The 12,440-nt window shown below is 36.8% G+C and overlaps 1 protein-coding gene across 6 annotated transcripts in view; it reads right to left on the bottom strand.

Moving 5' to 3' along the window:
- Positions 1-554: 554 nt before the first annotated feature.
- LOC126483998 (DNA-binding protein Ewg) overlaps positions 555-12,440 on the bottom strand; it is a 125,372-nt gene continuing 113,486 nt past the window's right edge. For 4 of the 6 annotated variants that reach the window (XM_050107303.1, XM_050107304.1, XM_050107305.1 and 1 more), the window contains 3 exons: positions 7,730-7,934; positions 7,557-7,651; positions 555-3,995 (listed from right to left, as the gene is read on the bottom strand). In XM_050107303.1, coding sequence (XP_049963260.1) covers positions 3,978-3,995; positions 7,557-7,651; positions 7,730-7,934 — 318 coding nt within the window. In that variant the 3' untranslated portion in view covers positions 555-3,977. The remainder of the gene's footprint in view (positions 3,996-7,556; positions 7,652-7,729; positions 7,935-12,440) is intronic. The other 2 variants (XM_050107308.1, XM_050107309.1) reach the window with 2 other exon arrangements.

The raw sequence follows: 12,440 nt of genomic DNA, 5'->3' as shown, positions 1-12,440 counted from the left end.
CCAGACCCTTGCCTTTCACATGCAATGTTCTTTCTGACTCAGCTATCATGACCTGCCGTTAAGACTTCATTTCAGCCAGTATCTCTCCTCTCTTTTTCAAACTTTATACCTCTCTTGCATACTTAGCGGAACTAGCATTCCTGGAAGAAAGCATATCCCTACTACACAAAAGCAAATCATGTAAGCACAGGTCTAAAACGAAGGACAAACTAAAATTCTAATTTGAATTTAGTCCAAATACATCTCAAGAACTATTTATGAACCTAAGGAATATGTTACTTGTTTTTCACTTTGTTTAAAATCTAAGATGGTGGCATGAAACAGAAATTTTCCCATTTTGAAATAGGCACATAAATGTAATTTCAGTGCTTTCCACTAATGTTTTTCAGTAAACCATTTATCACCATATTCTCGACTGTGAATAGGGTGATAAATGGTTTACTCTCACTTACACTTATAAAAACCCATTTATATTCATTACATTACTTCAATTTTCAGTATCTGAAGTAACATGATCCAGTATAAACGTAGTAATTGAGAATCAAGAGAACAAATATTTTGAAAATTGTTTCTTAATTTATTTAACACACAGTTATCTGATATAGAATTGTTGAACATCAAATACTACACTATTAAATTCTTCCGTACAATGGTGTAGCTGAGAAAGAGAATAATGGCTTTTTTTCTACAATAGTAAAAAAAAGTCTGTTAGGTAATTTACACAAATAGCATGAACACATGCAACTGCCAGGTTGTATTATACAATTTCAGACACAAACAGCACTTATTCTTAAATAATTGCACATATTCATTACTGAGAGTTTTGAATTAAAAACTTACAAGTCACACGATTTCCAAGAATTACAGTCTAACTTGAAACATTCATCTTTGATCGCCACTACTCACTGCCCACAATATACAAGTAAAAACACAATACATCACATTCAGTACCTGAACACAGTATTTCGATGCTCTGAACGACCATTCTGCTCCTCTCATTTCATTCATCTCTTACAAACATCCATTAATTATTAACCCTCCCCCCCCTCCCCACCTCTCTCCCTTTCATAACACACACACACACACACACACACACACACACACAAATAAGTTATGATGGTAGGGACAGCACCCTGGGACTTAATGGTGTTTCCCAGGGATCTACTGCGTATTTATTTTGATTTTATGCGTAATATTTCAATGTCCAACCCAGCCATCCTCTTCAGGTGCTAAGAGTTTTGCTGTTGAGCATACTCACTACCTGGACTCCTAGCAGTCTCTGTATTATTGTTCACTCGCACCACTATTTGTAGCCGAGTTTGATTCCTGAGGCCCACTACACCGTTTGAAGTTCTTTTGTTTTTCAAAGACTGTACTGATATTCCGTGAAATGCAAATTCTCTCAGTGTTTTCCAGCTCTGGTGGAAGTGAAGGTCACTTAGATCTTAACAATTTGAGAACCAAACCACAAGCGTTGTTTAAACTGAAATCTCCAGCCTTGTTTATTAAATTTTCTTAAATCCATATTTCAATAAAAAAAACATGTTAAACAGGGACGAGGTTTCAAATTAAACCTAGCTTGGGATCTGGCATGCAATTTATTAAGATCTTGCTGGCCACCACATCCACCAAAGATGAGAAATGCTGAGAGGATTTGCATTTCATGGAATATCTGTGCAGGCTCTGAAAAACAAAAGGGCACAGTCGGCATTGGGAACCAAACTCTGCTACAAATACTGGCATGAGACCAACCCAGCTTACAGTCTGGATTGAGCCCAGGCAGCAAGTACACATAACAAAACTTACAGCACCTGAACAGGATGGCTGGGTTACTTGTTAAAATACTGTGCACAAAATGGAAACAGCAGCTTGACAGAACAACTGGACGTACACAATTAAATAACTGCCCCGAGAAAACCTGAGAGATCACATCCTAGGACTTTATACACACCACAGAGTTCTGGAATATGGGGACAGCATCTTTCTAAATAAAGGTCTTTTAGTTGCAACTGCAGTGATCTGCAGCCAGTTAAGCCACTATGAGAAAGCAATAAAGCTCTTCACTAACATGAAATCCTTAGTGTGAAGCTGAGTACTGTAAAAATCTCTAGAGGGCTTGAAGTTGTTAGCACACCTAAGTCCCATGTGATGCAATTTGTATCACTGTCTCCTTCTGTGCTGTATACATTTTGAAAAATAAATAACTAAATGCACTATTGATATCATTTCTAAAGCAATCATGGTTAAAATGAAATTTCTGTGGGAAGAAGAAAATAAATCTTAATACTCACATAACAATACCACGTAAACAACATACATCAGAGGCTCTGTGATCTATATAACAATGATTAAAACCATCAGACACAAAGTGATATTGGAATGACAATTGCTAATGAATAGACTTTTGAATATGAAAATGTGATCTTTCAGAATGAATGTTATCCAAATTAAATGTCTGAATATCCCTCACCAACAACCGGATGTACAAACGAGCACACGCACGCACGCTCACACACTCCCAAGCGCACGCACGTTTGCGCACTCGCCCTCGCTCACACACTCCTAAGCATGCACACGTTCACACACTCGCCACACACACACACACACACACACACACACACACACACACACTCTTCTCTATTTTATTTACTCCTTTGTGCAGGGTGCCCACTCATATTTAACACTATTAGTAACAATTCTTCAGTCTTTCTCTTTTTTTTCATGTATGACTAAATTTATGGTACATAGACTGAATATGCAACGTTCACAAAATGTGACAGCTGACTCAATACCTAAGTTTACTACACTAAGTTCCAATTTTGAAAATAGCTAAAGATGCTTCCTTCTGCCATTGTCACTCGTTTCATGATTTGTTTGCGAACCTCACCATCATTACATATTTTATTGAATTCCAACAAGCACAGAATACACAATCAAAGCTCAGTGTATCAGGCTTACATGTTCACTCTGTTTCTGAATATTATATGTATGTATTCATTTTATTTTTAAAAAAATCTTTTATTACAGCCTAATTGCACAGTGTTTTCACACCATCACTATTACACTGTCAACATTTTTGACAAATTAAGTTTTCAAAATGTGCCAGGAGCAAAATGGTTTTTATTCAGTGATACCACAAAAACATAATACAAGCAACAATGACCAGAAACATATTGGTCCTTTTGACAGCAACTCACGGACAACATGCTTGTTAAATAGAACAGCAGCCCAAACACATTTTATCTTGTTTTGCATTTTTCAGCAACTGCACAAATCATTACCGGTTTTCCATGTGAGAGGACACCCTGTATTTAAGCTCACAAATATAAAATGTAAATATTTCCTATGGCACAAAGATCACAGGAAAATGACTATTCAGTGTCGTGCTTGCAATACATCAGTCTAAATGCATTATTTCATGAACTGTTCAGACATACCCACTGGTCCTCTGGACCATAGAGCTGAGGTTCACTGCTTCATAAAACCCTTTATATTTCTCATAGGTCACTTGTAATGAAAAACATGACTAGGTAGATGCATAACACATTCTACCAACCTCTCCTTCATCCAGTACTATAATACTTCCTAGTTATTTTACATTGTCTGATCAATCACATATTAACGAAAGTATATAACATAATTTGGTACTCACAACAAACTATACATTACACAATTAAAAAAAAAACAACAGAACTGCACAATAAAGTGCGACAACAGAACATTTCGCTATTTGTTGGAACAACAAAATAGTATGTAACACAATTTCAGCTGATACCTTTTTAAAGGAACTTCTTCAATTTTACCCTTGCTCCTGTTTTTAAAAATACCTGAACAACAAGAATAACTCCTACAAACAAAAACGAGAGCAACTGGCAACTTGCTTATTTATTCACTTTCAGTCACATATTAAGCTTCTTATATGCCAAAGAAGAACATTACTGGAAGCTGCATATATTGTTGGCAGAGAACAGATCACCTCACATCTTAGGTTCATCCTGAAATAAGGGAGTAAAGGCAGGCATTACTATCCCAATGGTGGTTTCTGTGCAAGTCAAGTGCAAGAACCAGTCACTGTATAATTAAAATTCACAAAAGTAAAGCAGAATACAACACAAACATATGTGGGACAAAGAAGAACATATACTTAACAAAAAAGCTGAGGAAAACCTGACAAAACACAAGTGATAAAACAGATAATGAATCTCCAGCTTTTGAAAATTTATGTGCCAGGCAGAAGAAGCCGAGACAGAATCTGAGAGAGAAAGGTGCAGGAAATTAAGCAAAAAGTAACTGTAGAATTTGATTTCTGTTGGTATAGCCCACAGTGATTTCTGTCAATATCCATACCATCTGACTTGTCTAAATGAGGCTTAGAGGTGTAATTTCCAACTCTCTCGTATCACAGTATATCTCCCCCCTCCTCCTCTTCCTCTTAACTAACTGCCTCGTCACTAAGATTTTCAAAATTAGAGATTCAAGATATGTATCTTTTATTCACCTCGCTTGTGTCTGATAGTTTTCCTATGCTTTCACATTTTATCAACTGGTAAGTAAATGTCCATTTCAGTCCAACATAATCATTACTGTATTATTAAAAATTTTGTTAAGACACTCTTAAGGTATATCAAATTACCAGACACACTATTACAATACATTAACAGTCACATGAACTGTTAACACTTCTACCAATTTTCTAGCTATTGTGTTCTCATTACATTGCCTAGCATATTAGGAATATCACATTTCATGCGAACATCATGCTTCTCCTAAAACTACAAATATATTCACATTGAATGAATGTCAGATGCGTTGCAGTAAATATGCCAAAAAAAAATGCAAATTTTAAAGTTCTTTAAACATATTTCCCAAAATACTGATTCTTCATAATGATATGTGCCTGATGGAGAATTACACAGATGCCACAGTACAATTTTTACAGTGAATGGTTCTTCTAGTTTCCTCTGCAATCAACTGTTAATACAGTAATTTGCCTAGAAATAGTTCCCTAAAATAGACTGTGTTAAAGACAACAGGCACAAGTTAAAAGGTGACTACTACTGAAATCCACGCACGACCACCCGTGCGCGCGCCCACACCCACCCACCCACCCACCCACACACACACACACACACACACACACACACACACACACACACAGAGGGAGGGAGGGAGGGAGGGAGGGGGAGAGAGAGAGAGAGAGAGAGAGAGAGAGAGAGAGAGAGATATGCTGGACCAGGATAGTAAGCATTCTCAGTATTCTAAAAGTGTCAAAGATTGATATATCTGCAATGAGGCAACAATATATGCAACAGTCCAGTACATTACTAGCAAAAACTGATAAAAGTTACTACTTCATTACAATTAATCAACATTTTGGTAACACAAACTTATTGTGTGTTGGTAAAAAATTTGGTAAAATTAACAATGTCAACAGAGTGCTGATGAGTTCATGCAACTTGCCTGTTACCCTCTACTTTTGGTGGAGCACGAAGTAAAATAACTGTACACTATAAACAGATCAACAAAGTATCACTAGCATTTTACACTAGAATGTATCATAAAATAAAGTTTCTTTGGTAACTTCATTCCCTGCATTTGCTCTTAATGAAGCACTTGGGAACATTATAATGTGCTTTCTGATACCAATTTCTGTTAGAAACCAGAAATAAGTAGAATAAAGACTGGTTGGATTTTATTATGTGCAATGACTATTCCAACACAGATGTCAGGTTGATATAAAAACAAGAGAAAATCTTAAATTTCTTTCCAGATGCCCAGTTTATGACATGGCACGAAACTGTAATGAATTCTGTTACCCTAAGAGGCTACTTATGCCTGAACAAACTCGACAGCAAGCAAACACGAGGGGGAAAAAAACAAATGTTGTGATGACATTTGTGCAATTACAAGTTTCAGCACTGATTTACTGTTTCACGTTTTTGCAATGAAATGTGAATATGGAGAAGATACAGAAAAAGTGAAAGCTTTAAGCTAAGATATGACAAGCACAATACAAATTTATATCATACTGTGTAAAAATTTATAAATATTAACACTGCAAAGGATTTTCATTAATTTTTCATTATTTACAAATATTTATGGTACAAAAAAATGAAAATTCCAATAAAATACTTGCATAAAATATTAATTATCAGAAGTATTTACATCTGGGAACAAAACACTCAACCCTGACTGAACGTTCAAGTAATATAATTACTGTTTTATAGTGTAACTTATTTGGCCCACAAAGCACTACAGCAGTGAGCAGTGGATTCCTGGTTGGCTGTAGACTTTGAAATTAGATGTTTATAGTTCTCACATGACCCAGCATATCATGTACAATTTATGGTCTATCAAAGTAAACAAATGCTGTAAAGGAAAAATCACTACTGTGTAAAAATAATATTTCATGTACTGGGTCCATGGGAAATATTTCAACTATCACAAGATATTTAATACTAATCAAGAGAAAGACATTGTTTTTGGAAATGTCTTCAAGATTATACTTGATCCCAGCAGAAAATGACAAACAACAACATGGTAATCTTTCTCTTTTAACATTAAAGCTCATGGAGATCTGTATCCATAGCTCCTCAATAATATTAAAAACTTTATCTGGTATGTGAATGATTTAATTCACTATGAACAGATTTCATACACATATTTTGATAATCTCTGTGCAAGATAATGCTCACAGAAATTTGACCAAATAATTTGTATGCATAAGATTATTAGTTCTTGCAAATGAATGTTGAAGAAACAAATATTATTTATGACAGATGTAGTTTTCTTACCGCGTAAGTGAGGAACACTTCACATCCACAACTCACAGCTGAAGTAATGTTGAAGATTTTGTTTTGAAATAACTGAAGCTCTGTATTCATTACAAAGGGGAGGAAACACAGCGCTCTGACCTCTGTCAGATCATAATGGTACCAATAACTTTGGAATTTTTAACTGATCTTAAAGTTCAAATACTATAGTTGCACTTTACTAATACTGCAACATTAAATAAAAACTGTAGCAGTATGTGTTACTAGATGACTGAATAAACAACATAGTTTTACAGATTAAATACCATACACATGTGATACTGCAACATTGAGTGAAACTCTCTGTTTAAAGCTACAGACTTACTTCATGTGAGAGGAACACACACTTGTTGATAGTGTCACTCTTCCAAAAGAGAAAGGTACCAAACCAAACTCTACGAAAAGGACTCACAAACTACAGCAGATGGAAAATAAACTACAAACTCCAAAACTTGTCCTGCATTTTGGACACATGGTACTGAGAGAGACAGAAACAGACAGTGGAGCTGTCACCTCTTGACGAGGCTCAAAACAGGTACTAATGTAAAGGAGTCTTCAATTATTTCTCCAGTTCTGGTGAAGTAACCCATTTTCAGGTATCCTCTGCAAGAGCTACACTCCACGACAACTCAAAGCCTTGAGATGACTAGGGGCCGTAAGTCGTCACTGATCAGAACTCGATCCACCTGTACCGGACACTGATGTCGGCGCAGGTGCCTCTTCCTCTTTGACATCGATGCTGACCTCCACTACCGACGATTCTCCTGGGCCGACAGCCGCAGACCTTTTACCAGCCGGCGTGGTCGGTCTGTGAGGTGGGGTCTGCACGGGTGCATTACCTGGAGTTGATGAGCTGTCCTTGAGAGACAGTAACTGCATAGTCGATCTGTGAGGAGGGGTATGTACAGCTGCATTACCTGGAGTTGGTGGGCTCTCTTTCAGAGACAGAACCTGCAGTAGCTGTGGTTCACCAGGGACACTAACTAGCTGGTGCGGTCCCAGCAACTGCTGGGGCGTTACTGTGATAGCCTCCACCTCTGTGGCAGCAGATGCATCACCCCCTGGCTCTGCCTTTGGTACCTGTACCATTGGTGTCACCACCTGGAACAGACGGTCTTCACCCTGCCGGGGAAGAACCATAACCTTGCTTACTGATTAGGTTTGAGCACCAAGAGATGCAACCACATGCATCTTTACATAATTTCTGTCAATATTTTCAGCCTACTTTCAGAATGAAACTACAATATTCTGAATTTTTACTATACCTTTCAGACTTTTATTTAAATCATCCTGATATTTAGTATACAGGGCAAAGTCAACTGATTAGGAAAGAGACTTTGTATTTTTGCACCACCATTTCAGTTTCATTCAGCAAGCAAATGGTGGAAGAGGTTTTCAATTTTCATTATTGATTGTATAGATTATATTTAAAAAAATAATCATAGTAATTATGCAGCATGGATTTTATAGGAAACACTTATGTATTTGAAAGTATAGACAATAACCTACAGGGTTTTTACCTTGTCTAAAGCAACATTGCTATGGACACACCCTGACAAACTTACAGTCAGCCACTTTACCATTTAAAACTGGTGAATGTCAACCAATAATCATTAACTTATGCTTTACACAAACAATATGAATGCCTCTTTACAGACAGCACACACATGTTTAAGTATATTTTCACTGACAGTCTAATGAATAATTCTTGGTTAAACTTCGTTACGTAGGTAACACGCAATCCAATTAAAGTTTGCCCTGCATACTAAAACGTGTGTACCAAATATGTTGCACTGGTGATCATAAACTAACTTTAGTGATCAGTGCTTACTGAAGTCATATTTATTAAATCATAATTCCAACTGGTTTTTAGAAGTACAGTTGTTTTATTTTTAGTGTACTTAAAAAATAACCAATACAGCAGAAAAATTTCCAAAAACTGGAGGCACTGTATTTAGTTACTTATTAGTATTCAGTCAGCTCCAAGTCAATCATTTCTGTTTCAACAAATGTAAATAGTTATTTCTACTTCACGCAATATTTATATTAATTTTTAATTAGTGACCAACTTTGACTTTAAATAAATAATGCATTATCTTTGTCTGTCAACAGTGATTTAAGAACTGTTTTACATGTAGATACTGGGAGGTTTCCCCATATAGCTGACACTTTTTGTTCCAGTCCAGCTCTAAATTCTTTGATTACCCTTTGTAACAGCTCAATTGTCATTTGCATGCTGTTACACTTATGCATGTAGTTACTGGGTCTGTTGTCAAGAAACAAATCACATGATGCTGGGTACTGATCTCTTCAGTTGACGTTTTTACACTCTGGTTTATAAATTAATGCCTAAATTGGAATGACAACTTTCTATATACTATCCATGATACCTTTATTTACAAATATCATAAAGATGACTTTTTTCCTCCTGATTAGCGATTAGTACCACATCTGAAAATAAACAATGAACCAAAACTCAAAGCATGAAGCAATTTAAATCACAATAGCAATCTAGTCTGTCACTAACTGCAACTTATATACTCATATGACCATCAAAATTATTACACAATGGAAGCAATAATTAAATCTGATGAGGTACGTGTTTCGTTTCATGTTTACAAAAGTAATTATTTTTTAAAGGATTTATATCCCACCAGTATGCTAAGCTGAGGGAGAATTCTTAAAATGTAAATCGCAACTTCATAACACAACAGGCTTGCACTCTTGTTAACACCAAATTTCTATTTATATTTTCACACTGTTAAAGTAAGGAAACACTTCACCTTGAATTTTAATTCTGCTCTTTAACTTTTCTTTTACTTGCTTAATTGCTTTTTCAATGTATAGCTTGAGCAGTGGAGGCGGAAGACTATATTCCTATCTTAACACACTTCTTAATCCAAGCACTTCATTTTGGTCTTCCAATCTTATTGTTATACTACCCATCTTTCCCTACAGCATAACTCTATTTTTCTCAGTATTTCAAACACCTTGCACCATTTTGTATTGTCAAATGCTTTGTCCAGGTCAACAAATCCTATAAATGCACCTTGATTTTTCATCCATCTTGCATCCATTATCAACTGCAATGTCAAAACTGCCTCTCTGATGCCTTTACCTTTCCTAAAGCATATCTGGTCATCATCTAACAGATCCTCAATTTTGTTTTCCATTCTTCTTTATATTATTCTCGGCAGCAACATGGATGCATGAGGTGTTAAACTGATTGTGCAATTTTTTTCCCACTTGTTGACTCTTGCAATTTTGGGAATTGTATGGATGATTTTCCGAAAACCTGCCAGTCTTGTACATTCTACACGCTGTTGTGAATAACCATTTTGTTGCCACTTCCTTCAATGATTTTAGAAATTACAATAGAATGTTATCTATCCCTTCTGCCTTATTTGATTTTAAGACTTCCAAAGCTATTCTAAACTCTGTTTCGACTACTGGGTTCCCTTTCACTTCATAAGATAAGTCCTCCCTATTACAGAGGCCCTCAATCTACTCTTTCCACGTATCTGCTCTCTCCTCTTCATTTAACAATGGAATTCTAACTGAACTCTTAATGTGACTCGTATTTCTGTATTCTTGAACTTCCCAAAACATTTCTGTACTACCTTTTTATGTCGATCACCTGAAGTAGTAGTACTGTTACCCACAGTTTCTTCAGAGTTACCTTTCTTGAACCTATGTTTTTCTCTCCAGCTTCAGTGAGTGCCCTTCCAAGAGATGTTCATTCCTTTTCAACTGAAATGCCTTCTGAGCTATTCATTATCACAGAATCTACAGCCTCAGGAACATTCCAGTGTATCTCTTTATTCCTTAGCACACCTGTACCTCACTTCTTGGCACACGATGCTTCCCGACTAGTCTCTTAAAGTGTCTGGAATTGAGTATTTACTATTATTAGATGAAATTTATTGCAGAGCTTAGTGTTTCTCCTCTTTTATTCTTAGTACCAACCCCATATTCTCCCGTAATCCTTTCTTCTATTTCCTTCCCTACAACCATATTTCAATAGCCCGTGGCTATTAGATTCTCAACTCCCATTACATCCTCAAGTATCCATTCAATATTCTGATATACTTTCTCTGTTCCTCACCTTCAGATTGTGACGTCTACATATATACCTGAACTACTGTTGTCCATGTTGGTTTGCTGTCAATCCTTATCAGAAAAATCCTGTCTACGAACTACTCACGGTGACTACTCTCTGTCCTAGTCATAATGAAGCCTACTCTTGCTATACCATTTTCTGCATATTACCCTGTAATCGTAAGACCACAAATCCTTGTCTTCTTCCCATTTAACTTTACTGACTACCACTATATCTGGATTGAGCCACAGCATTTCCCTTTTTGGATTTTCTAGCGTCCCTACCACATTCAAACTTCTGATATTCCACACCCTAACTCATACTATACTATCCTTTTGTTGGTTATTCAATATTTTTATCATGGCCACCTCCTCCTTGGCAACCCCCTCCCCTCCCAGAGATCTGAATGGAGAACTTGTTGATTGATTTGGGGGAGGGGACCAAACAACGAGGTCGTCGGTCACATTAGATTCGGGAAGGATGGGTAAGGGAGTTGGCCATGCCATTTCAAAGGCATCATTCCAGCATTTGCCTGAAACGATTTAGGGAAAGGACGGAAAACCTAAATCAGGATGGCAGGACGTGACTTTTAACAGTCATCCTCCCGAACGTGAGTACAGTATGCTAGCAACTGTACCTCTTCACTCAGTGGGGGACTAGTCCAGAATCTTTTACCAATGGAGAGATGATCACGACATTTTTTTCAATTACAGGCCACATGTCCGGTGAGTACACATTGTGTGTCTTTAATGCAGTGGTTTCCATTGCCTTCTGCATCCTCATGCCGTTGGTCATTGCTGATTCTTATGCCTTTTAGGGGCATCTTTCCATGCCAAGGACAAGAGAGTGCCATTAGCATCTGTCCGTCCCTCCACCCCCTTTGACAAGGCCATTGGCAGATTGAAGGTAATTTCTTCTGCCGAAAGTCTTTGGCCACCACTGTTGGTGATTTTTATTCAAAATTTAAGCAGTGACACAGTTCAAACCCAGGACAGATGGTGTTTTGATTACCAATAAAAGGTGCTACCCCTACACCAAAGGTGCACTATAAACACCAGTTTAACAACATACTATCTGAGAGAAACATTAACATCCAATTAATTTTTAGACCTTTACTGTTTTTGGAAAATCACCTGTGTAAAAGGGTAAAATTGCAACAGATAAGTTAGTGCTGGGAGTACTGTATGTGACCTTGGACTTTTTGATGCAGAAAAAAACATGCAGTTTGAATATATTAATATATGGATGTGATTGTCATGAATTCTGTATGTGAAATTACTGAGCAATACTACTGGATACTGTGCAATATTTTACAATGATTAGATATTAGTCTATTTGTGAATAAATGGAGATTTACAACAAATTATACAGCTAGTGTTTTTGTTTGAGAGACGACAGCAAATATTAAACCTTTCTCCACAATATGAGGACCTTGGGAAACACACCCACCCTTTTCAACTTGGAGGAGACCAACATGACCAAGGCTGAGTACAATACCTTTTTTATACACCATTAGTCGTTCTTGCTGT

This window comes from Schistocerca serialis, chromosome 6 (genome assembly GCF_023864345.2).
Source record: "Schistocerca serialis cubense isolate TAMUIC-IGC-003099 chromosome 6, iqSchSeri2.2, whole genome shotgun sequence".
NCBI classification, from domain to species: domain Eukaryota; kingdom Metazoa; phylum Arthropoda; class Insecta; order Orthoptera; family Acrididae; genus Schistocerca; species Schistocerca serialis.
The sequence above is the reverse complement of the archived record's forward strand: the minus strand, read 5'-3'. Positions and strand labels throughout refer to the sequence as shown.